The following is a 27,863-nucleotide window of genomic DNA, read 5'->3' on the forward strand; positions in this document are numbered from 1 at the left end:
AAAAAATCCCTCAGAGCTACGTTACAGTTGTCTTGAGGTTAGGAATATGGGTTAAATACCAATGAAGAGCCCTCAGCCTTTTTGATTCTAAGTTGCTTCCGTAAGTTCCTATGCTATTCACAAGAACAGAAAATAAAAATGCAACAGTTTGGGTTAACACACTAAAGACTAGAACTTTGGAGTCTATTTCTGTATACCATGATTCCTTTATGATGAAAAGCAAAATGATAGAGGGAGAGAGAGGGAGAATATTTCACATTTGTAATGTTGGAAAAGGCTATCAATTGTGTCTCAGAATAATTTCCTTCAGCATACTTTTATCCTCTTTTTAAAAATAAAGTTTAAAACATACCACCATTCCCTAAGATGGCCAAAAACCTGGCTCTGCTTTCATTTAACCAGAAGAAAAAATATTTGAAAATAATTTCATTTTAGCCTTGAATCTTTACTTATTTCCTAGAATCTGTAAGGTATACAAGGGTTTCTGTGACAGCACTGGAGCACAGTATGAATCTGATAGATAAGCCTAGAAAACATCTTCAAATGAAGAGAAAGGAGAAAGGGTGATAGAGGGAAATAAGGTTGCTACCAAGTAGAGAAAGAGTTGATATACTTATTTCATTCCAATTAGAGAGGGAAACATTTTACCTTTGGGAATTTTGAATTTGTTGTCTTTCTTATACCACAGGCAACCTTGTAGAGTATTCACAATTTTAACAGGGTATTCTGTCTCAGGGCAATCAAAAGCCTTCAACATGAAGTCCGTGGCTAACAACAGAAAAGAGTAATAATTAATTCAGGTATTTCAGCAAGATTCCCAACAATCTTCAGTTCTGAAGTCTAGGTAACTTTTGTGGCAAAAATAAGCCAAATTAAGATGCTAGAGAACAATAAATTAGTAAAACAATACAGAATAGAAAATTCTCTTGGTCTTAAACTAAATGAACTCTGAAGATTTGTAATTTCCTAAAGGTCAATTCTGATCTCTCTGCATTCTGCTTCATTCCCTTTCTCAAAGACAATGTTAACCGTAAAAGGGACCTTTAGTCAGGATGGTTGTATAAACCAATTTATAAATGAATCCATTCTTGAATGTCTTATACCAATCTTACAGACTTCTGAAAGGTAACAAAAAAGTGAAAGTCAAACTTGTCCTCTCAGTTAATGAAAACCTAAATTCTTTCATCAATATGTAGGTGAGAAATAGCTACTTAAGAGAAAACTATAGAACAGAAAAAACTACTGGTTATATTTATTAAGAAGAATTGGGTTGTTTAGATACTTAAAGTTCAAGATGTGGAAATGAATGGTCTAAAATATGTGAGACTTTTTTTCCTAATTGAGGTTAGACTCACATAACAAAATTAAGCATTTTAAAGTGAACAATTCAGGGGTATTTAATACATGCACAATGTCGTGCAACCACCACTTCTATCCGGTTTCAAAACATTTTCATCACCCTAAAAGAAAATCTTTAAACCCATTACAGTCACTCCCTATTATCCACTTCCCCCAGCCACTGGCAACCATCAATTTGTGTTTCATCTATGGGTATACATATCCTGGATATATCATAAATGGATCCATAAATGGAATCATACAACCTATAACCTCTTGTGTCTGGCTTCTTTAGCATGTTTTTAAGGTTCATCCACATTGTAGCATGTATATACCTCATTTCTTTTTATGACTATTACTCCTTTGTATATACTTACCACAATTTGTTTATCCATTCATTCACTGATGGACATATGAGCTATTTCCACTTTTGACTACTGTGAATAATGCTGCTATGAACATGCATGTACATGTATTTGTTTGAGTACCCATTTTCAATTCTTTTGGGTATATTCCTAGGAGTGGAATTGCTGGGGAAAATTCTGAATAAATTAGTTATATACAACTGTAACCTTTGACTTAGGTAGCTTTCTCATAGTTAGAATGTTTCCCACTCTAAGCTAGTACACAGGCACAGATACAAACATATATACCTACACAGAATAAAAGTTCTTAAAATAATACTTTATGAAATTAAACATTTTGCTATTTTCCATCCTAATTAATTTTTTTAATGCTTTCATAACTCATTACACAGAACTCACAACCCATTACAATGATTTCACAAACCTTGTAGTTTGAAAAACACTAGCACGGCAATTCCTACAGAGATGATAGGGAAGGATCAGCTATGACATACAAAAAAGCAAAAGCTTCAGAGTCCCAAGATCTACATTTAAGTCCTGTTTCCTCCATTTACCAACTGAATAGTCTGGGACATGTTACTTTCCTTTTTTAAGCCTCAAGTTTTCTCATTCAAAAAAGTAAGAAAACAGTAATCCCTATCCCAGAGTGTTACACTGGGAAGCTGAAATATGAATTCAAATGATACTTTGGAAATGTACTATATAGATGCTATTTGTTTTGTTTTATTACTACATAAATGAATTATGTATAATTATTGCTATTTCACTGACCTATGTACTTGTTTTCAGCTGGAAGATGAAGATCTGGATTTAATTCGAAATTAGACTTCCATAGGTCAGCCCACGAGTTTTCAACATCTGTGGAGATGAAAAACAAACTGATCCAATAAACCAGCAATGTTGAGAATTCTCTTAATGACAAACCAGTTAACAACCAGCCTTCACAAATCAATTCTCTTTTCGTAGGAAAACTATAATATATCCAGGCATTCTAGCTATTTACCACTCAAAGTGTAGTCTTAGCAGCATTGGTATCACCTGGGAGCTTGTCAGAAATGCAGAATCTCAGGCACTACTCCAGAGCTAGCGAATAAGAATCTGTATTTTAATAAGATGTCTAGGTGATACTACATGTACACTGAAGTTTCAGAAGTACTTTGCTAAAACACAATCAAAAAACCCTTCCCCAAACTATCCAGAAAACAGGATTTTTTTTTTTACTAGTTAATAAGTAGCTATAAAACACAGCAGAAAATAATTTTTTGTTAAGCAGTATAATTTTCATTTCAAAGTCAACTCCTAAAAAAAGGATATACTTTTTTCCCATAGGAACCATCAGATGAAATATTAAGGAATAAAAATTCTCAGTTGAGTTAGATAAATGTGGGACTATTATTAAAATATTTTACCTTCCATACTATACTGAGTCCCAAACCATTTCTCCTTGAGGTCACATTTTCCCTCATTAGCACCAGACAGTAGAACAAGATTTGCTTTTTGTGGCAGCAGCTGATTAAGAGCTTCAGCAATGACCTAATCAGGGGAAGGTAGAGAGACACACACACATACACAATAATAACTTTAACCTAATACATCTCTGTTAAAAAGGCAAAATCACGTTATGGTAGGCATCCCCAAGATCCTAGCATCTTAATGCTCATGAAATTATCGTCATGAACACCATAATTTATAAAACTTTGTTAGTCTATTGTTTCAAATGTTTCTTGATAAGCTATAAACCAGTGCCCATCTCAAATCCTACGTAATAATAGTGCTAACAGTAGAAACAGCTCTCATTTATTAAGTTTTACTATGTACCAGGTAGTGTTTAATATACATTATTTCATTTAATCCTAAAAACAACTCTAAGGCATACCCATTTTATAAAAAATAATACTCAGGTTCCTATTAAAAATTAAGTAATTTGTTCAGGTTAAAGATTACATAATCTGCACAGAACAACACATCTAGAAGTGGCAAAGGTGGAGTTCTAAACAAGTTCGTACATGATTCCAAAGACTATGCTCTTAACCCCTAGGTATTATACTACCTTCATCCCCAAGAATCAGTAACATGATACCATTGCAGGGCCTCCTTCAATAATCCTTCAGCTATGACAGGAATAAACAAAAGATTTTGTGGGTAAAGTTTGAAACCCTGACTAGCATTTGAATACCATTTCTTTGAGAAACACAACAAATGGAGGTTCAGAATAAACTGCTTGGGCCCCTGGACACAATATTCCCAGGAGATAACAAGAATATTATCACTGCCTCTTCCTTTACCTTTCCATTATCTTTTTTTTTTTTTAATGTATGTTTATTTTTAAGAAAGAGAGAGAGAGAGAGAGAGAGAGAGAGAGAGAGAGAGAGGGAGGATGAGTACGGGAGGGGCAAAGAGAGAGGAAAACACACAATCCCAAGCAGGCTCCAGGCTCTGAACTGTCAGCACAGAGCCTGATGCGGAGCTCAAACTCACAAACCATGAGATCATGACCTGAGCTTAAGTCAGACACTTAATTGACTGAACCACCCAGGTCCCCCACCTTTCTGTTATCTTTAAAATTAGTAGTTTTGGAATACCCTAATCAAGATTTCTCAATCTCAACATTATTAACATCTTGGACCAAATAATACTTTATTGTGGGGTGCTGTCTTTTGCACTATAAGATGTTTAGCTGCCATTTCTGGCCTCTAACCCACTAGATGCCAAGAGCATCCCACAGTTATGACAACTGAAATGTCTCCAGACATTGACAAATATACCCTGGGGGCAAAATCAGCCAACTGAGAACTGCTATCCCATATGGAGCAAAATGACTTCACCCCAACAAGTAAAGGAGGAAAGACTCAAACCAACTATTTATTTGTATATAATAATTATCTCTAAGTCACATGTTTCAAATTCAGGGAATCTTTTATTTCTTTTTTTTTTTTAATGTTTATTTATTTTGAGAGAGAGAGCAAGCGGGGTAGAGGGTCAGAGAAAGAGGGAGAGAGAATCCCAAGCAGGCTCCATGCTGTCAGTATGAAGTCAGACGTGGGGCTTGATCTAACAAACTGTGAGATCATGACTTGAGCCAAAATCAAGAGCCAGCTGCTTAACTGACTGGGCCACCTAGCGCCCCAGGGAATCTTGTATTTCTCAGAAACATTTTCAAAATGGTTAAATTTAATTGCCCAGAGTATCTAACTGAGTTAGATAAGGTAAGCAAAAACAACTCACTAAATAAGGTTACCAAAAAGGTGAGCAAAACATCTCCCTAAGTAAGCTTAACAACCAAAGCACGTAATTCTTAGGAATCACTTTAATTGTTTTAGTAGATGTTTCAACACTTGAAAAACAGTGAGAATAATAGTACCTAAGAAATGGACTTGGTTTTCTCCTCATATTAAAACATAATCATATACAACAATCATGAAAAACTGCCAAAAAAAATACTGTTATTTCTTCCATTTAAACAAACAAAAATCTGATATATTTAACCAAGTTTTCTACATTCTCACAGTTCCTAAGTCATGTCTGCACTTCTCCCCCTTCTGTCTGTCTAAAAGTAACTCTCAGAAATGAAACGTCCTTACTTCTGGCTTGTATTCAAAAAGAAGCTGATCTCCAGTGAGGAAATCCTGTAGCGGGTACAGCTGCATGTTTTCACACATATTTTCCACATACTCAACTGGATCTGTCTGTAAAGAGATATAATTATTTCACACCAGAAACTTCCATTATCCTTAATTTACCACAAAATATACTTTTTCTCTTTTTATGAACAATGAAACCAAGAGCTTCTGAACAGAAATAACCAGATACAATTTTAGCCTAAGCATCTAGCTCCCCATTGGGGGGGGGGGGGGGTGTGGGGGCAGAGAAAGAAAGAAAGAAAGAAAGAAAGAAAGAAAGAAAGAAAGAAAGAAAGAAAGAAAGAAAGAAAGAAAGAAAGAAAGAAAGAGAAGTTGATGCTCTGAATTCTAAGAAAATTTAGCCAGAGTTACCATCTTAAGGAGTTTAACCTGACACCCCTCCAATCCCCAACCTGAGCCCAACAACACACAAGGCTCTAATCATGTCATGACCTCTTTGTGAGAATAATTACAACACTGAATTGTAAATGCTTATTTATATGTCAAGTACCCCATATGACTGATGATGCCCATAAAGACAGGGTCTTCATCATGTATCACTACAGCACTATCACTTGAAAACTATCTGTAAACATGAATCAGATCAACGTAGAAATCAAAATGTGTCATTAAAGTCTTGATATAAGAAATTATATTAATCAGTATATTACCTCAATTTAAAAATGAAAGAGTGACCACAAGTTCTCTAACCTATGAAATGGAAATACTTTTTCAGAGGAAAGCAATCAATTCAAGTACTTATTGAGCACCCAGAGGCACAGAATCTTAAAGCTGACAAGTCCTTCAGACACCAAGTGGTTCCATTCCCACATTTTATAAGGAAATACACCCAGACTGATTGGATGACTTGCCCAAAGTCACACATTAAGCATCAGGCAGAATAGACACTAGAACTCAGGGCTCCTAATGTAGCAGCAAACACGCTTTCTAAAATACCACACTATCCAGTCCTTTACTAGACAGAATGGGTTGTTCTCTCATCTAATGGAAGACACAGGAGAAGTGAAGGTTACTGCATTTATGGAGAAGAAATAATGCATGCATACATCAAACTAGAGACTATAGGTATATATATTATCTACTATATTATCACATAAAAATAGAATAAGAAGAAAGTAAGGAAACACTGTTAGGTTTTGTTTTTGTTTTTTGCCCCACTTCAGGAAACATTCCTGAATCAAGTTGACTGTCACTAAGGTGCTATTATTATTTAAAACGATTCCTCCTACTCTCTTCTACTTTTTAAAAATAAGTTATTCTCACTAGCCACTTAGTTATAAAGTAAATGGTCAGTATGCAACAAAATTGAATGATTCAAAATATTTCCAATAAAAAAACACTAAGGACCTTGGCTAAAAGCAGATCTCCAGTACCAAAGCAATGGAGCAGGTATTAAGAAAAACACTTATAATGATATCCTCTAATTTTTTAAAGATATTAATCCACATACCATAAAATTCACACTTCTAAAGTACACAATTAAAAATGAAATAAAATTTAAAATAAAGCATACAATTCAGTGGTTTTTAGTATATTTACAAAACTGTACAACCATCACCACTATTTAGTTCGAGAATATTTTCATCACCCTAAAATGAAACTCCCATAACCGCTAAGCAGTCACTCCCTGCTACCCACTCCCCCTAGCCACTGGCAACCATCAATCTGTGTTGTATTTCTATGAATTTACCTATTCTGGAAACTTCATATAAATGGAATCATATTAATATGCAACCTGCGGTGACTGGCTTCTTTCATTTAGCATGTTTTCAAGGTTCATCCATGTTGTAGCATGAATCAGTACCTCATTCCTTCTCACAGCTAACATTCCACAGTATGCGTATTCTACATTTTGTTTAACCATTCATTTGTTGATGGGCATTTGGGTGTTTCCACTTTGGGCCTATAATGAATATTGCTACTATAAACACTTGTGTACAAGCATTTGTGTGGACAGGTTTTCTATTCTCTTGTATATACCTAGGAATAGAACTGATGGTAGAGCTTATATGGTAACTCTATGTAACTTTTTAAGGAAATGCCAAGCTGTTTTCCAAAGCAGCTGCACCATTTTACAATCCTACCAGCAATATATGAGGGTTCTAATTTCTCTACTTCTTCTCCAACACTTGTTATTGTCTGTCCTCTAATTTTTTTATCTACTTCTTACTGCCTTCCATTATTGTTACATTAATGCTGTTTTTCTGCCTGCAGAAAAGAACTTAAGCAGCTCTTTCTAATTCAAATTACTGATTTATAAGATATATTGAGTTCAAGTTCCTATGGAAAATAATTTTTTAGATTTCTTAATTAAATAAGACTGATGTGAATAGTTTGGAAAGGGAATTCCTATCTGCCTTTATTGATGAAAACCAGAAAGTCTAAAGAGGAGGCATTCCAACTTTGTTAAAAAAAAAATTTATAAAAGCCTTAAAAATAATTAAAATAATTAACTTGAGTTAGCAGTTCACACAGAGATATAGACCTTTCTGATTTGTTCTCACTTTTCACTGATTAGGTTTAAAATTAAGATGTCTTGGACACATGTTTTAAAATCAAGACAAGTATTCATAAATATTGTTAAAGGTAAAAAAAAAATGAGCTACAAAATGGGGAGATTTCAGTAAAAAGATATCCGAAATGTTTTGCTAAGAAGAAACTGGAGGGACAGAACAAAAGTGTCACTCACTCAACCAATGCTAAAAAGCTGATCCTCAAAAAAGGAATGTGGGTGTCACATATGGTTGTATTCCACAATTCTTGATCCCACTCCTTCCCTGCCATAGTTCTGACCCACATGTTGCCACCACAGCTGATAAGGACACTGCACAAAATCACTCCTGGTAAGGTAGGAGGCAGGTCTTGTGGAGTTCTATGCATATCAGTCCACTTATAGGGAAGAGTGTTTATAGAACACTCTAATGGCCAATATATGTGTCATAGCAGCCTTTCTGATTTCATAGAATAAGATTTTCTTTTTGGTTTTTTGGTTCTTGGTGGTGGTGGTTGTTGTTTTGTTTTGTTTTTTTTTTTGAGAGCATGCACGCACGTGTGTAAGCACAAGTGGAGGAGGGGCAGAGAAAAAATCATAAGCAGGCTCCACGCTGGGACACAGGACTCAATCTCATGATCATGTGATCATGACCTGAACCAAAATCAAGAATCAGACACTTAACTAACTGAGCCACCCAGGTGCCCTTAGAATAAGATTTCTATTTCGATTTCAATGATTCAAGTGCAAAGAGCAGGTTACACAGGAATCAACAGCAACGAGACGCTTACAGTTTTTGTGACCTTGTTACATATACCTAAATCTTCTTTACTTATAGTAAATATTCAGAGAATTGTCTCTGGTGATGATCCAAAAAGCCAGCTTCAAGATGCTCTGTGAAGCAGTTCTAAATCAGAGGCTTTTAATCCAGGGTCCACAGACATCTCCCACAAGATAGAACAGTGGACAAATTCAGGGGCATGTATGTGCACAAATTTGGGAAGAAATTACATATTTATCTTCACTAACCTCTAAATTAGCATTTTTATTCTATTATGAATATAGGCAACAGGTCACAGTTGTATTAGCAGCATCTATGACGAACCAATAAAAAAATCACAATATAGTTGTAGATATCTCACACTGCTACTTAAAACTGAAATAATTGTTAGACCTACTGCTAGACCTTGTTACTTAATATGTTAAGAAAGAGACACATTACTATTTTTTTTTACCGTTTTAAGTACTTTATACTTCAACAGTCGTTTGTAAACTGCTGTATTTTATTTTATGCACTTAAATACAATATTTTATGAATTGTATAATATTCAACAATATTGTTTCAATGTGATTTCCCAACTATGACAATATTAGTGAGGTTATGCAAGAGAATACATTTGTGTAGCAGATACATGCTAAAATAAAAAAAATTTAGATGTGAAGTACCATGGTATCTGTAATTAAATCTCCAATGTTTTGGGAAAAAAAGATACACATACACACATACATATGTAAGGAAAAGAGACAGAAGAAAATATAGAAAACTATTCACAACTGGTGAACCTACATGAGAGATAAACCAGTAACCAATAACAATTTTTCTGAGAGATTAAAAATTTGAAGGGATGAAATATTATTCTAAGGAGAGGTCCACAGGATTCAACAGATTTCCAAAAGGATCCAATACACAAAAGGGTTTTAGAGAAACCCTGTTTTAAACTCCTTACCTTTCAGCCTTATATAATACCTTCCTTTCAAATACCCTATCCTACAGATACCCAGGATCATTTACTTTTTCGCAATATTCCAGAGTTCCTTACTTAATGTTTTCCTTGTTGCTTACAATGTATCCAAACTTTATCCATTTTTTAATGCTGAACTCAATTCAAATTTACCACATCCATGGAGCCTTCCCTGATTCTATTCCAATCAAGGCAAATGCTCTCCTTGCCCTGAAATCCTAAACCATGCCATTTCTAATAGTACATATGGTAATTACTAGAGATTATCCTACAGAATTTCATGTCTTCATAATATTAGAATTTCCCAAATATCAAGTACCATAGCAAGCTCTCTCTGTTTATCAAAAGGATAGACAGATGGATGAGTACATATATAAAATGATTGTTGCACAACATGATCTATGTGAATCTGCCCACCTCTCACGGTTACACAATACACATAACTCAGAAACACAAAAGTTAATTTTCAGATAACCTCAAGGGCATCTTGGGACTCACATGACACAGAGTGGCAGAATTAAAACTCCAGTGACACTTCCAAAAAGAGGAATAATGTCCACACGAGTTTCAACTTGATCACAGAAAACATTCAAAAAGAATTTAACTTCCAGTACCTGTTCTTGGTAATGAAATTCATTATCCTCAATTTTCTGAATCTCTTCAAAAATTCTGTGAAAGAAGAAAATTATAAGTAGAAGATATATTTACATTTCTCATTCGAATCCTCAGCAAGAAAAGAGAAAAAACAGACTGGCCACATAAACGTAAACCCTTAACGTTTCGTGTTCTCATGTAATACAGGTAATATTCACAGGTAGAAGAAGCAGGATATGGAGCCAGTGAAGGAACTTAGGCAGGAAATACCTAAAAAACTATCTTGGTAGGACTAAAGCATGTCTATTTGTCAGTCTGAATGCTAAAACACACTAGGATTGATTCCTAGCCTAATTCTAGTATCTATATATTACCTTTTCTCTGGGCCTAGCTTCTGCAGCATTTTCAAATACTGGAAGACAGTATGAGCAACCTGAAAACAAAATATCTGATTATGCTTTTGCATAAAGTCATATCTATATTTTTTTAATTCCATTTTAATTATTTACCTCATAGAAATGTTCATAACCCTCATCAGTCAATGTAATAGAAATGCTGAACACTGAGTAAGTAGAATTTTGCTCAAATCCTGTCTCACCATTTCCACCAAATAGTGCAAGAGCCCAGCACCTATTGTTAGGAAAAAATGAATCCAATCAATATCTTGGGATTGATAGCCTACAAATACTTCAAATTAACAAAACAGGTAGGCTTTCTATATAAAATTTGGGAAGCTCAGTCTTTGAGGCAAATGTACTTTCCAAAGGTAAGTTTAAAAGTACAAATTTCTAAAGTACAAGGCGTCCCAAACAATTGCACTGCATGCAAGAATCACCAGAAGGAAATAACAGCCGTATTTATTTGTTTAATGGAAACAAATATATATTGCAACATAGTAAAACAGGTTTATGAAGACATAGTTATTATTGTTGAAGAGAACAGTACAAAATATTAAAATTATGGTTGCTGGGAGGCATTTCACTCATCCCTCTCGAACCAGTCTCCCAGAAGCAGCTTAAACACTTCAGATACATCTCTCCTTAGGATGTCAAGTGAGCCCTTTGACACTATCAGCTAACCTCTACAGGTTGTTTAAGAAAGAAGCAGTGAAACTGTATCTTTTCCTGACTAGAATAATCCTGAAAACCTAAAGTAAGAAAGGAGGAAGCCAGAATGAAGAATGTGAAATTCTAAAAAAGTTCAGTAATGTAGAGAGATTGAGCACATCTCAAAGCACTTTGCATTTATTATGTAAGTCATATATGTAACTATTATCATTATTCTTTTGTAATAACCCTGGCCTTTTAGCTTTCTTTGAATGTTCTGGTCCTATCAGTACTTTAAAGTACTTATTTATAATTCTCATCTTCCTTTCCATTCTTGAATTACTCTACAGAAAAATCAAACAAGGACGTACTTTAATTATTGGTCCTGATTTAAAGCTAGATTTCTGTGATTTGGCTAGGCAACTTAAGCAAATGCTTAAATGTATTAGGAAACATTCTGCTAACACAGCCGCACAGAATGTTTATAGTCCCACTATTTGTTATGCTTTCTCTGCCCAATGTAGTTTTAAAGTCCACCTTTTGGGTTAGGACAGTCTGGAGATCCATAGCATTTAAATAACCGACTTCTTTACTATTCAAATCTAAATTCTTGATTAGAGCTAACCTTCTATGTAACTCTGGAATCTATTTTTTTTATGATTTTTTAAATTTTGTGTACTACTTCCAACAAGGGCTAAAAGGTGGCTCCCAAGGAAATAAATATAATAGGACTATTAACATAACCTAGGTATTAAGTGACTATAATTAAGCATTAGATTTGATGCTAGGCTTTCTGGCAAATAAAGTCAAAAGAATGGGTTATAGAATGTTTACTATTATTTTTCAGACATTGCTATACTAAAAATACTTATTAATTAAATACTTGCTTTTTTCTAAGGTAAGAAAGAATGCTGCCTTTGCCTTCATGTCCAACCAGCCAAGAGATATAGTGAAGTGGTTTCACCCTTTAAAAAAAATATTAAGGTCAGAAACAAAAATAATTAAGGTATAAGCAACACCAGGAAATCTTATGTCAAAGGTTATGATATTTAAGAATATGATTATAAACTTATTATCACATAAATTCCACCACACATGAAATTATTATTAATTTGACAATAGCAGGATAAAAACAGAAAACATGGTAAAATTTAACTTCTTTACTTGAAATCACTGAATGAGTATAATCATTCCAAAATTAAGACTACTGCTTTTTCTCTTGGACACTCAAACTTCTTTTCATGGTAAAATCTTTCATTTTTGTTTCACCCAAAATGGAAACTACATACATTCCCTATCATTTTAGAACCTAATACAGATAATGAATCACTCAGTATCTGAAAAGCTTTCAGTATTGCATCAGGTTCTGTGGTAAAAATAAATGTGTTGCTTTATGGGTCAGATAATCTAACATTTAGTTTTAGTTTTTCCTTTAAGTAAATGCATGATCCTGAACAAGAGACTTAACTTCATTGTATTTTTCTTTTTCTCTTCACTTGGCCAACTACTTACTCATAGAGTGTTCATGACAATGTAATATAAGTGCAAGAGGTATAAAAATGCTACATTATATAACAACATACTTTAAAATCTGAGTAGTTGTATATATATTAAATGGTCTTTTCCCACTGACTTCTGCTATAATTTCATAAATGTATTCCCACCAAAACAAAAATATATAGAAAAATAAAGTTAGAAAATCTAAGAATTCTTAAATTTTAAAATTAGTTTACAGAATTATATTCAGTAAACTCTTAAAAACCAAGATATAATATAATGATCTCAACTACATTAAGCAATTCCCAAACCCCACATAAGATTGTTTAAAATATGAATTTGAATTACACCTATCCTAAGACTGATGTAGGGAAAGTACATTAGTTAAAGAATAAACTCAATAGATTACACAGTATCTGCATCTGAACTAATGGTTTTGTATTTGTAACTCTGTAGGGATAAAATTTGCTTTTTTGTAAAAACAAAATGGGTCCCTCAAAAGGCTAATTCACGTAGAGATTTGAAAAGATTCATGATGAAAGCCACATTAAAACAGTCCATAAAAAATAATAACTGGATGAAAACATATAGAAATTTTAACATTCTTTGGAAAAGACAATCATGAATGACTTTTTTTTCTACTTTTCAGTGATTTTCAGGATTTCTACAATGAATCTACCTTAGTAATCAATAGGAGGATAAATAAGCCTTTGTTAATTAGAAAACTAAGCATTACCCAAAAAAAGGAGGAATAGTATATACAGTATGATTTCATTTTCATAAAAAAAGGTATGTTTCATATTCAGTTTTAATGTCTGAAGGATATATAAGAAACTATTAATGTTGGGCCTTTTAGGAAACAAAGAAATGGGGAAGCACAGCTTTACTTTTTACTAAATACTCTTTTGTCCTATTTTAATATTTTACAAGTATTATTTTTATAGTAAAAACTTTTAAATATGCATATAATAGGGGTGTGTAGGTGGCTGAGCCGGTTAAGTCTCCAACTCTTGATTTTGGCTCAAGTCATGTTCTCACAGCCTGTGAGATCTCACGTCAGAATCCCCTACCTGGGATTGTCTCCCTCCCTCTCTGCCCCTCCCCTGCTCACACACACGTGTTCTCTTTCTCTCTCTCTCAAAATTAAATAATATGCACATAAGAATTTTAACACTTTTGGGCACAATCTACCATAACTACACAATCAATGTACACTGCTTTTTCCTGTATTATCCTTGCACCAAAAGCAAGTAGACAATACACATGTCCTCTACTTTCTCACTGTAAGTGAGAATGGTATCATTTTTGATGGGATGTTTGAATATTCTATCACATGTGAAAAAATTTTTTACTGAACTTAAGCAACATTACTTCTGCTTGTGTGTTTATTCTTATGGTTTGGTTTTGTTGGTAATGGTTTAAAAAAAAATAAGGTAAACTTTTATCAGTTCATTAGCATTTGTTTTTTTTTTTGTTTTTTTTTTTTTTTTTTCAACATTTTTTATTTATTTTTGGGACAGAGAGAGACAGAGCATGAACGGGGGAGGGGCAGAGAGAGAGGGAGACACAGAATCGGAAACAGGCTCCAGGCTCCGAGCCATCAGCCCAGAGCCCGACGCGGGGCTCGAACTCAACGGACCGCGAGATCGTGACCTGGCTGAAGTCGGACGCTTAACCGACTGCGCCACCCAGGCGCCCCATTAGCATTTGTTTTTAATCAGAAAAGTATTTGTAGGCATTGACTGATCTTTATCTTTAAAGAACATCTTAGCTCAAGCTATACTGTTCAGTTGAAATGTTTTCCTAATCTGAATAAATCTTCCCTAACTCATTACCACCTCAAATGTGTAGGTCCTTAAGATTTCAGCTGTAGTCATATTCTAGGCTCAAAATTATTTAACTTTACTTTTTTTTTTTTTTTTTTTTTTCAACATTTTTTATTTATTTTTGGGACAGAGAGAGACAGAGCATGAACGGGGGAGGGGCAGAGAGAGAGGGAGACACAGAATCGGAAACAGGCTCCAGGCTCCGAGCCGTCAGCCCAGAGCCTGACGCGGGGCTCGAACTCACGGACCGCGAGATAGTGACCTGGCTGAAGTCGGACGCTTAACCGACTGCGCCACCCAGGCTAACTTTACTTTTAACAAGATCAAATTGAGGGGCGCCTGGGTGGCTCACTCGTTTAAGCGTCTGACCTGGAGCCTGCTTCAGATTCTGTGTCTCCCTCACTCTGTTCCTCTCTCTCTCAAAAATAAAACATTAAAAAAAATCAAACTAAATGATCACCACTGACAAATAAATCATAAGCTAATATATTTTTGTACTCAAAGTACTAAAGAAATTAATTACAAAAGTTAGCACTCGTACAAAGATACTTAATTTCAAAGACTCAGAAGAGGTAACCAGCTGTAAGAAAACTCTAGTTTTTATCCCAGAAGACATTAAAATATACAGCATAGTTTGAAAACTCTAGGAGTAGTGAAGTCCCAGTTTATCACATTACAGAACACTCAAATTTAAACCATTTAGTATTCTTTAAAAATATGACTCTTGGGGCGCCTGGGTGGCTCAGTCGGTTAAGTGGCCGACTTCGGCTCAGGTCATGATCTCACGGTCCGTGATTCGAGCCCCACGTCAGGCTCTGTGCTGACAGCTCAGAGCCTGGAGCCCGTTTCAGATTCTGTGTCTCCCTCTCTCTCTGACCCTCCCCTCCTCATGCTCTGTCTCTCTCTGTCTCTAAAATAAATAAACGTTAAAAAAAAAAGTTAAAAAAAAAAAAAAATATGACTCTCATTCAGTATGTACTGGAGTAAATTTGCCCTTCAACTCTTACCTGTAATGTTGCTGTTGAGGGGGAAGCGCCCATGTGATGGTCAGAGCATGAATTTTCCTGATTGGAACAACTAAACAAAAAATTTTTCAGAAAAACAGATATAAGTGTCTCTCCATAATTTTTATTATGCTACACGATTTTTTATTGCAATATATTTCATCCTCCAATAAACAGGGGAAGGTTAAATACAATGCAATTATTATTTCAAGTTGCCAATTTTCCAATTTGAATAGCGCAATTTTTAGAAATTTCTCTTCAATTTGGTTTCACAGGTGGAGAAAACATGGATAAAAAAACTACAACTGAAAATAAGTTGTCTCTGGGAAGAGTCAGCTTAGATAGAATGGAACAGAAGGCAGATAAAAGGTGTGACAAAAAGCCATTGATCAAAGAAAGGGAAGAGGAGAGAGACAGCCAATGGGGTGAAGGAGGAAGTGGAGGAAATACCTAAGCAATCCGGAAAAAAAGAAAAAAAACCTGCCATGTTAAAAAGAGCAAAGAAAGAGAAAAGCTAAATTAAGAATATTTCTGCAATATTCACTATGGGCAAATTATTAAGTAAATTATAGCAGAGCTCATTGGGAAATTATTACCCATATTAAATGAAAAAAAGCAAGAGATAGAAGTGTACATATTTTATCATCTTGAGTATGTTAAAATATACCTATAGAAACTTTGTCAAAAGGAAATTTGCGAAAATGACTTCTCTACGTGGTAAGCTTTAAGGGTGACTTTCCCCCCTATTTCTTTACACTTCATTTTTACTTTTATTTTTCTTCATTTAACAAAATTGTTTTTATAATTAAGATAAAAGGAAATAATTTGAAAGTTTTATCCATCCTGTATTTTTCTCTTTTTAAAGGTAATAAAGAGCAGAGCATAGATTAAATGAAATAGGAAAGAAACAAAAACCAAAGAATAAAAAGAACAAGGAGAAAACAGGGACAAAGCATGAAACAGACTCAAGTAGCAGCAGGGTAGCAGACCAATCTGCTGCCAGTTACTGGCCTGTCACTAATTGGATCTCCTCTGTCCTTATACTTCCTTTCCAACCCAGCTATACTTTCTGTTATCATTTTCAAAGAAAATTGGCAGCCTCAATTATGTTTTAGAGAATGCGCTGAAGTTATTTCAAACAGTTTTAAACCTTTGGTTCACGAACCTCTATAAAGTTTGTTAAATGCTGGTGTGTCAAATGGATCCGTTAAATGGCCAAAGTTTGGTTTGGGTAACCCACTGAAAATAAAACACATATATTAAAATTTAATTGGCAAAAGCCTTTATAAGCAGTATCTTTAGGGATGCCTAACTGATAGGTATTTATAATTATAATCTATTCTATATACTCCTGGCTGAAAAGCATTCTAGGCATAAGCAAATAGATGGCAACAAAGCCACAAAATCCTGAACTGTCATGTCAACCTCAGTCCTAGTAATTCAAATGCCTTTAAAACTCATGGGAGACAGAAAACAATTGAAGGGGCCTCCCTGCCCAATATTTACTACCTCTATCAGCCCCATTCAACTTCAATTCTCCTCCTATATAAAGCTACTTCAGAAAGAAAACATACTAGAGATTTTTTTTTTAATTCAACAAATATATATGAAATAATTATTAGGTATGAAGCACTGTATTAGGCATTGTGGTATTTAAAAGACATGGCCTTTCCTTCTGGAGGCTTCTCATGTGGTTGAAGATATTAACTATTTCTTCTAAAACATGGTCAATATGAATTATTATTAAATACCTAGAAGATTTTTTAGAACCAAAGTTATTAGTGAGTATTATTTAAGAGAATTTCTAAAAGTGCTTATCAGGGATTGACAGGACCTAATGAATCTCTCCAATCAATATACCTCTGATTTTATTGGCAAAGTTTCACAGTAAAACACATTTCAATCTGCCATTTAACATTTCCATAGCTCATACTCATTTCTTATCAAAACAACCAAAACCAAACAAAACAACCCTACAACTATGACATGACTTTCATTATTTTTCCATACATAAAAGTACTGCTAATTATCAATGGAAATTTACATAAAGCCAAGTTAATAACAATCATTCAGCTGTTACTACAATATTCTAACATTTTCATAGTGAATTTTTCTTTCATAAACTTAAATTATGCCCTGGAATGAGGAACTGGAAGAAATCTAGCTTACTCACCTGATGGAAGAAAAAAACCTTTCATTTATTGTATTAAAATGCAAACTACTTAGGAGTAGAAAAAAGGACTTAAGTACTTCAGAATTTATTTTTTATATTCTTTGTAACAAAAATGTAGCAATAAAACGTATTTTATTTTTTTTTTATTTTTTATTTTTTTTTTAACGTTTATTTATTTTTGAGACAGAGAGAGACAGAGCATGAATGGGGAGGGGCAGAGAGAGAGGGAGACAGAATCGGAAGCAGGCTCCAGGCTCTGAGCCATCAGCCCAGAGCCCGACGCGGGGCTCGAACTCACGGACCGAGAGATCCTGACCTGAGCTGAAGTCGGGCGCTTAACCAACTGAGCCACCCAGGCGCCCCAATAAAACGTATTTTAAATAACTATTATTTTGAAGAATTTGAGGTAGATAAAAAGTAGTAGTTATTTGACCTGGAACTCTATATACAATTTCTAATAAAAGATAACTTGGTTCAAATATATGAAACAGACTTTTTAGCTTGTATGGAAAGTCAATCATCACCTACAAGATTATTTATTTTATGGAGGAAAGCAATCCAAGTTCCAAACAACGGACTTAAAAATCAAACTTTCAGGGGCGCCTGGGTAGCTTAGTCAGTTAAGTGTCTGACTTTGGCTCAGGTCACGATCTCACGGCTGGTGAGTTCGAGCCCCACGTCAGGCTCTGTATTGATAGCTTAGAATCTGGAGCTTTGTTTGGATTCTGTGTCTCCCTCTCTCTCTGTCCCTTCCCTGCTTATGCTCTGTCTCTATCTCAAAAATAAATAAACACTAAAAAAAAAAAAAAACTTTCAGAACAAAATTTGTTCTGAGGCAGGGTATACAAGTGTATATATAGGCTGCCTCTCGATATAATACTTGCTTTCAAAACACAGTGTCAAACACTCTACACAGTAACAGAAAAACTGAATAACTGTAAAAGGAGAAAGAGCCATAAATTCTTCAGAATTATTACTTACTGTAAGATTGCAAGCTTATAAATTTTGAACTACAGACATTATGGAAACTTGGGCTCTCATCTTGGTTTCCCAATCAAAAAGCTATGTGATCTTGCTAAACCATTTTAGGTCTTAATCACCTGTTTAAAAAATAACACCCCTTCCCCAGGCGGGAGGGGTGGGGGGACCACCTCTAGGATTCATACAAGAAGATGCCTCTTTAATTCTTTAAAGCATATGGTTTATGAAAATTAATGTCTTACTTGTTTGGTATCTGAGAGAAGATTTCAGTCACCCACTTTTCCAAAGTATCCAGTGTTTCTTTGGGGAGGGCAGGTAGGAGACAGGGAAATAAAATGTTGTTATTGAAGGAAGAAATGCAATTAGATTTAGGTATAAAATCTTTAGGTATAAAACAAAGGGATACTTTAATTTGGGCATTACTTGCCACTCCTTAACCAGTAATAAGTAGCAACAACAACAAAAACAATAGTTAAGAAAACCTTAAGACACATAATTTTATTAGAATCCTCTATTTCTAGCTGGTAAAGTTAGAAAAGGTACACAAGTTTTTGTTTTGTTTTGTTTTATAAAAAAAAAGGAAAGTTTTTGTTTATCACTAGGCTACTGTGGAGAGCCAAGAGTAAAAATATCTCCATCCTCCTACTCCATTCTAAAACTTAATTCTTCTAGGAAGCTTTCTCCCAATTAATCCACACTATACTGATCATTCTTTCTCAGGATTTCATTAGTACTTTCAACATTCCATTTATTTTACATTAATTTATACTTGCTGAGGTTTTAATCTGTAAGTCTTCCTCTTAGGTTGCATATAATATGATTTCTATCTTCTTTTGATTCCTGTATTTCATACAAAATTCTTTTTAAAAGCAGATCTCGGTACAAAAAGAAACCTTTTTCCTTTATCCCACTCACTGACTCATTACTATTACCAAATAGCATTTGTACTTCCACCAGACACAAGTTTCACTAATTTTCAAGAGATGCCCCATTATGTAAAACACAAGATACAAATTAGACTAATCAAGTTCTGAATTTATTCTATACTATATATATAGATATTCAACTCTTAAATGGATAAATGCTAAAGCTTAAAAAACAATTGAATTTAAATTGTATAAGGTTCTCTTATCAAATATCTAGGGTTTATTTTAGAAATTTGCAACAAGCATTAATAAAGGAAACAATACATAGTTGAAGAAAAACGTGTGTTTGTGACACACTTGGAAATAGTAATTAAAAACTGTAAATTATATACTGAATATGGAACTGCCTATTTTAACAAATGTTGTAAAAGGAATTTAGATACACGTCTGTAGTCCGAACAAAAGAATCTACAATTCTATAGCCATAGCTTTAGATTCAAATCAACTTTTAGTGGACTAATTTTGATCCTAAATGCAAAAATGTTTCATATTTAAGTGCCAGGTCAGCTTCAATTTCAGTTTTGACAACGAAAGAACAAAATCTCAGGAAAAGGAGAGTCACAGGGTGAGAAGATTACTTTTTCAAAATTAAATGTGCAAACTATAACATATGTCAAAAAGAAGTTTGGCAACTTCCTGAAGTGTAAAGAAAACAAAAGAAAGCTACCATGATTTCTTTAACGATGAAAAGTTAACACAAATTGCTGAAGATAATGATAAAAGAAGGAAAAGAAGTACTGATCAGTATTTTACATTTTGCTATTATCACCATGATGGATTTCAATTAATCATGCCATTTTACTGGACCCTACGTAAAGATGAAAAGACAGACACCTTGCTCTGTCAGAGTTTACAGAGGCAGCAACTAAATGTGACCTAAAAGACCAATTCATGGCCTATTAGAACATCAGTAAACTCACAGACCAGCCTAGAGATAAGACCTATGTCTATAAAAGAAAAAAACATTTGCCTGAGAATCAGATGATTTTGTGATTGCTAAGCTGTGCCACTTGCTATGTGACTTTTCCAAACCCTGACTTCCTTTAGGTCATATTAAGGTCAAGCACTAAAATAATTAATAATACCCTGCAACACTAATCAAGGCAAACAAATCCTAAGAAAGCACTACTTCAACATAATTCTAAGGGCCATAAAAGACAATATACTACCTTTGGATTGAACCACTAAAGTCATGTAATGAGCAGAATAGTAACGCATCCAGAATTCTCTCAATCTAGCATGTGTATCAATATTATTCCTTTTTGGCTCATGTTTCAGTGTCTCAGCATTTCCTGTAAAAAAAAAAAAAAGATGAAAAACATCACAAAAATAAGTAGTTTACTTTGAACCACACTAAAATTAAAATATTTTAAATATGTTTACTTTGTCAAAAGCCTCTATACCAAAAATGCATGCTCTGCTACTGATACATAACTAATGAACCTAAGTGACTCAAGAATATAGAATCAATGCATAACAATAATATCAATATAGGACAAAAATTCAAAAGAAACAATTCTGAAGTGTATTTTAACACATAAGGAATTAATCTCCAATTGGCGATACCTTAACAACAGTAATTGTCTTCAGCTTATCTTAATCATTAGTCTAGCATCCAATTCAGGTTTTATCTCTGAATTATTTTAATAATATTCTACATAATCCTTAAAAATAAACCACATAAAGCAAGGCTGTCATATAAATTGCATATAACTGTACAAGATATACAGGGAAGCAGAACAGCCTTTGAATGAAGTACTATTTAGATCAACTCATCTCAGATTCTACCTTACGGTCAAAAGCATTAATATAAGGCTATAACTGAATTCTAACACTAAGAAAAAGCCATTATAAAAAACATACCATTTAAACAGCTTACCATTTAAACAAAATTTGGTCACATTGCTGAATCTCTATTGATAAAGGGAAATACCAGGTTGGGGTAGAGCACAGACTTTATAATCATATAAAAATAGAGGTTCAAATCTCACACCCAACACCGTGTGATTTAAGCAAATTAAATAACTTCCCTGAACCTGTTTATCTTTAAATGGATATGATAATGGGACCCAGCTCATAACAATGTTAACAATGATCAAATGAGGTAATTCATGTAGTGTTAGCAGAGTATCTGGCACTCAAAAAGCATTCACAAAACATTAAGTGCTATTCTTGATATACCTAATGTCAGAAAACCAAATACATGCATGCTCAACCACTTTCTATTTGAGAAGCTGCCTACCAATCCTAAAAGGTGCCCAGCTACTCTGCTTTCACAGTCTTCCATTCTTAATCAACTTTGCATATTCTCAATCTTCCTCAATTAGAAAATAATCTAATCCTGAAACCAAGATTGCACTGTATGTTAATTAAAATTTAAATTAAAAAAATAACACTTCTGCCAAAAGAAGGAAAAGGAGAAGGAGGAGGAGGAGGAGGTGGAGAAGAAGGGAGAGGAGAGGGAGGAGATGGAGGAGGGGGAGGGGAGAGAAAGAAGATGAAGGTATAAAGCATCTTACCCCAAAAAAATTTCCCCATAGGATGTCCAGGTCTAGCAAGGCTTCCAAACAACATTTCCTTTCTGTTTGCATCAGAAGGTCTTGCAAGTTGATATTCTGTCAGTTTTAAAGAAACACTTTTAATAAAATAAATTCAGTATTTGCTTTATTATTAGAAATTCAAGAAATGAACTGCACAGGACTGAAAGTAAGGAAGTAACAAAAATTAATTTTATGAATTGTGTGTTATAAGACTGAAGTGGAGAACTCAATGACCCAGGTCAGGCTCTATGATTTAACACATTCTGTATCTTTAGGCAGTCAATGCACCTTCCTAGAGGTTTTCCTTTATCTTCAAATGAAACAAGATAAGTTAATGATCTGAAGGTTTCAATTCTAGGATGCTATGTCCAAGAATTTACTGATAAAGTGCTTTAATAAGATGTTAAAGCAAATTTCTCATTACCTGGGAACTCTGTCATACATATTTAAATTTCCTCTAAAACCAGCTGTGTCATTAATAAAATATTAATTGTTCAGAACAATCACTTTGAAGTCAGAAATACCTTGTCTAGAATCCAATTCTGCCATTTACTACACTGTACAACCTTGAGGATAGGATGTTACCTAACTTTCCTGATTCTATTTCTGCATCTATAAAATAGAGTTACTGGCACTTAGTTCATAGGCTTTTGATAAGAAATAAGACAAGATATATTCCTTCAACAATTACTCACTGAACATCTTCTATGAGGCAGGTAGTACTGAACCAGTTGCTAGAGGCAGAAATGTGGAAAAAAAAAAAAAAAAAAAAGGACCCAGTCCCCGCCCTCAAAGAGTTTACATTCTAGTAGAGGAGATAAACAATAACTAAAACAAACAGATTCTAGACATAATGTCAGTGGTAGGTGCTAGAAGAAAAATAAAATTGTGTAAGAGAATGGAAAGTGACAACAGGTCATAAAAGGCCTAAGGTGGTGACAAGTGAGCAAAATCCAAATAAAGTGAGAATGATGTCATAAGAAGTTTTGGGGAAGTTTTCCAGGTATCGAAATTATAAATTCAAAGGCTTTAAGACAAGAAATATTTTAATGAATTCAAAGGCAGCAAAGAGGCCAGTGGAGCAGTTTAATAATCATAAGAGCTTAGGGTCAGTAGAAATTACAGTTTGCTATGGGTAAGTGCTAAAACGCATAGAGTAATTTAAATATATATAAGGGCTGTCACTTAACCTAATTTTGTCTTATTTGTGTGTGAATTTATTTTGGGTAAGGGGGAGGCTCAGGAAGGTTTTCCACAGAATGACTCAAGCTGAGTATTGAGGGACAAACTAGGGTCTTCTAGGAAATAGGAACGGAAGGAGAAATGGGAGTGTGTAAAACATTTTAAGGAGAAAAAACTTAGAAGGAGATTATGGCACCTCTGAAAAACAGACACAGTTTTTGAAAAAAATTGGGCAAATGACTGATTCTGGAACTTTGAGTTAATTACTTCACTTCTGTAAGCCTCAGTTTCATTACATGTCAAATAAGGACAATGGGGATAACAATCACAGTAATGCACATAAGTAGTGCTCAAACTGTCAGCTATTATCATTTATCATAGGAGTAATGGCAAGGCATTGCAGATGTTTAATAAGGAGAGTGACATTATCAGATTTGGACTTCAGTAAGTTCATTCTGGTTGCGAAAGTAGAGAATGGGTGGTAGGAAAGCAAAAGTAGAGACAAGAAAACTGATTAGGGGCCATCACTGTAATATTTGCTGAAGAGAGTAGAAAGTGGTGACAGTAGGGATAGGAAGAAACAAAAGTAAACATATTCAAAATACTTTAGTTATAAATCATAAAGTCTAAGTCAACAATGAGACAGCAATGTATATATATATATATATACCTTCAACAAGTAAATAATAAAAAAAACTGTAAAAAAAATATGAAGATATGGCTATAACATGAGAAAAACAATTCCTAAGTGTGGCAGATTGAATAATAGTTCCCAAAGATGTGCACATCCTAGTCTCTAAAACCTGTGAATATGTTACCTTACATGGTAAAAGGAACTTGGTGGGTATAAATTAAATTAAGGATCCTGAGAAGGAGAGGTTATCCTGGATTATCTGGGTGGTCCCTATGTAATCATAAAGATCCTTATAAGAGAAAAGCAAGAGGATCAAAGTCAGAGAAAAGATCTAAGGACAGAAGCAGAGTTCAGAGAGGAGAGAAGATTCTACTCTGATGACTCTTAAGATAGAGAAAGGAGCCATAACCTAGGGATGTAGATGGTAACTAGAAAGTGGAAAAGGATAGGAAACAGCTTCTCTCTTATGGCCTCCAAAAGGAATGCAGCCTTAAAGAAATAATTTAGACTTCTGACCTCCAAACATTTAAGAAAACAAATTTGTGTTATTTTGAGACACCAAGTTTCTGGTCATTTGTTTCAGTAGCAAAAGGAAGCTAACAGACATGTAAACATATCCACAAAAAATTATCTATCCACAACAACTGATAAAAATAGAGTATAAATATCTGAACACTTAGAGAACACATTCTGCTACTTGGTTAGATTAAAAAGGTTTTGGACATATCCTCAGTCTCAATCACTAAGACATATTCTGTAGGAAATTACACATATTTATGTGAGAGCATGAACTATCACTAAAATAAAAAGCTAATCATTAAGAACATTTTTTTTTTCTCTACAATCTTCTTTTAGCAATAAGCTAATCCCATTTTAAAACCTACCCTATAGACATTGACATGAGTTTGTTACCAAATGTATTCAAGAAAACTGTAAAACACTAAACACACCTATCTGCAATGGGTAAATGAATGCTTATAAATATAAGTGTATAACCACTCCTTTGAAAGATTAGGCGCAAAACAGATTGCCAATGCAGGGCACAGTGATAAGAGTAATGAAGTTAGATCTACATAATAAATTAAAAACCCAGGAAAGAATCTTTTTTATAAGCAGGTAGAGAGGAATTTTTTTAAAAAAGTAAAATGAGAAGAGGAATCTGCCAGGAAAGTTGAATCTCCCTTCAACTCCTCTTACATGGAATGGGCCATCCAAGCAAACAGGCAACTGAAAACATGCAAATGAGTTAAGAATGATAGAAGACTATCTCAGCTGAATAGAAGAAAACAACACCAGATTATTGAGCTTTCAAAACTTGTTAATGAATACTAAAGTTATTACACCAGTTACAACTTAAGAGCAACCTCATCTCCCTGATCTCAAGTAAACCCTTCACACTTAGAAGGTTAAGTGACTAATGACATATATCTAGCTATCTGTATCAGGTCACAAATTGAACTAGGTCTCCTATCATCAAAACAAATAAATGAACAAAACAAAAACAAAAAAACAAAGCCTTTACCTTAAGTTCATTTTAAACCAAAACTACTTAGTACATGTGTATGTATGTACATATATCACATGTATATGTCCATATATATATTTCTGCATATTTCAAAATAAAATATATTCTAACTTAAACTTATAAAAACCAAATTAAAGATTGTGTGAACACCAACACTTCAACCCAATCTAGAAACTGTATGAAGAAAAATACTTCAAAGTACTTAAGACAGAAGGTGCTTTCTTCAAAAGTAAGAAAGACTTTCAGAGTTTTCCTTGGTTATTTTGGTTTATCAACCACTCAACAAATACTTATCTGGGCTATGATAAAAGAGATAGTGTGGTAGGCAAATAACAAAAGTGAAGAAAATAAATCCTTGATTGTAAGGAGCTACAAGAGCTAAGAGGAATACAATTCCATCCCACCCTCTTTTACAAATAAGTTGAGGGCCACAGTCAGTTAAATTTCTGTAAGTAAAACAAAAATCTGCTGACGTCCAGGCAGATGGGTCTTTCTATCCATCTACAGTTTACTCCTCTTAATGAATGCAGTAAGTCATTATTACAACCCAACAATGAATTAAGACAAAGAAGAGAAACAAGAACAGAAATCTGCCTCTTAGGCTGTTGCAAGCCAAGCCTAACCTATATGAACCGAAAGTCCCCTCAAGTTTAGTATTATTTGTTTTCAATGCTAAAATAAGGCAAGCAGGGCCATTCTATGATGGTGCTATTTACCAGTACTCTGTAATTAACGGTATTTATAGCATGGCTCTGTAATGAAGCCTCACCCTATATAAGTACAGTTTTTCCTTATGGTCTTCATTCTTTAAATCCTAAAGACAAGAAAAACTGTTAACAAAATTAAATGCATTTCCTATTCAGGGATTTAGTTTCTTTATTCATAAATATATCACAACTGTTTTCAGAACTACCAAAATTCAAGCCATAGACCTAACAAAGGATAAACCATTTATTTATTTGTTTATTTTGAAGGGGGGAGGGGCAGAGGAAAAGGGGAAGAGAAACTCTTAAGCAGACTCCATACCCAGTGCAGAGCCCGACATGGGGCTCAATCTCACGACCGTGAGATCATGACATGAGCTGAAATCAAGAGTCAGAAGCTTAATAGACTAAACCACCCAGGCACCCCCCAGTATAAGCTATTTAAGTATCAGAATGTTACTTAAAGCCTCAGAGAAAATGTCTCTTCATTCAGAAAGAGTTATGTTAACTTTTAAAGTTTTAACACCTGGTATTAACTTTAAGAATTAGGCTACCGTCCTGGGGCACCTGGGTGGCTCAGTTGGCTGGGCGTCTGACTTCTGCAAGGTCATGATCTCACTGTAAGTGGGTTCAACCCTGCATCGGGCTCTGTGCTGACTGTTCTGAGCCTGGAGCCTGCTTCAGATTCTGTGTTTCCCTCTCTCTCTCTGCCCCTCCCCTTGTCACGTTCTCTCTCTCTCTCAAAAATAAAATATTTTTAAAAAAAAAAAGAGAATTAAGCTACTGTCCTGCAAAAGATTAGTCACTATGGTAAAATGCTCAAAAACTAGACTGAAAAACAATAATCATTATTTTATTTCAAATCTATAATGAATTACATTTTAATGGTTCAAGAATATGACACATTTATTTTAATTTTGCCCTTTATGATAAAAGGATAAAATGGTCCAGTGATAATAATGATAAATGTGCTAAATAACTAGTCAATGCAAGAAATAGTCGTAAGATATAAAGCACTTCTCTTACCACTATCAACAGCTTCAACTTCACGGTCAATTGCATCTCTGATCATTAGTGGATGGATGAAAAACTGAGCCCATCTGAAAAACAAAACACAAAAAAACCCTAGCATTTGTTTTTGTTCATAAAAATCTTTTCATCTGTTCATCTGTTTTTTTAAGAAATTTACTAAGTTGGAAATTTAGTTCATAATCATGATATGTAAAATCTAAGTAATATTCTGCATTTCTGTATTTTAAAGTCTACAAACTACCTTTTTTTCATTATGATCTATAATACCCATACAGAAAAGTTCATAAAACATGGACATAAAGACTAATGCATAGGGGCACCTGGGTGGCTCAGTCGGTTAAGCATAGGACTTTGGCTCACATCGTGATCTCATGGTTCATGAGTTCCATCAAGAGTTCCAGCCCTGCTTCAGGGGACTTTGAGCCCTGCCTCAGGTGAGCTTGAGTCCTGCCTCAGGTGAGCATGAGCCCTGCTTCAGGTGAGCGTGAGCCCTGCTTCCCCGCCCCACCCCACTCTCTCTCCCTCTCTGCCCCCATGGGATTCTCTCTCTCTCAAAAAAACAAAACAAAATAATGCATAACTACAAGGTAAAAGTCTGAGCGGCTACCACCCAGGTCAAGAA

General features: G+C 34.5%; 1 protein-coding gene across 2 annotated transcripts in view; it reads right to left on the bottom strand.

Annotated features, from left to right (window-relative positions):
- NRDC (nardilysin convertase) overlaps positions 1–27,863 on the bottom strand; it is a 101,537-nt gene that overhangs the window by 14,962 nt on the left and 58,712 nt on the right. For both annotated transcript variants that reach the window (XM_042951285.1, XM_042951284.1), the window contains 14 exons: positions 27,236–27,309; positions 22,144–22,239; positions 20,794–20,916; positions 18,941–18,998; positions 16,710–16,783; positions 15,548–15,617; positions 12,105–12,182; positions 10,681–10,801; positions 10,546–10,604; positions 10,192–10,246; positions 5,285–5,389; positions 3,113–3,236; positions 2,475–2,561; positions 649–768 (listed from right to left, as the gene is read on the bottom strand). In XM_042951285.1, coding sequence (XP_042807219.1) covers positions 649–768; positions 2,475–2,561; positions 3,113–3,236; positions 5,285–5,389; positions 10,192–10,246; positions 10,546–10,604; positions 10,681–10,801; positions 12,105–12,182; positions 15,548–15,617; positions 16,710–16,783; positions 18,941–18,998; positions 20,794–20,916; positions 22,144–22,239; positions 27,236–27,309 — 1,244 coding nt within the window. The remainder of the gene's footprint in view (positions 1–648; positions 769–2,474; positions 2,562–3,112; positions 3,237–5,284; positions 5,390–10,191; positions 10,247–10,545; positions 10,605–10,680; positions 10,802–12,104; positions 12,183–15,547; positions 15,618–16,709; positions 16,784–18,940; positions 18,999–20,793; positions 20,917–22,143; positions 22,240–27,235; positions 27,310–27,863) is intronic.

Source organism: Panthera leo, chromosome C1 (assembly GCF_018350215.1).
Source record: "Panthera leo isolate Ple1 chromosome C1, P.leo_Ple1_pat1.1, whole genome shotgun sequence".
Classification (NCBI taxonomy): Eukaryota; Metazoa; Chordata; class Mammalia; order Carnivora; family Felidae; genus Panthera; species Panthera leo.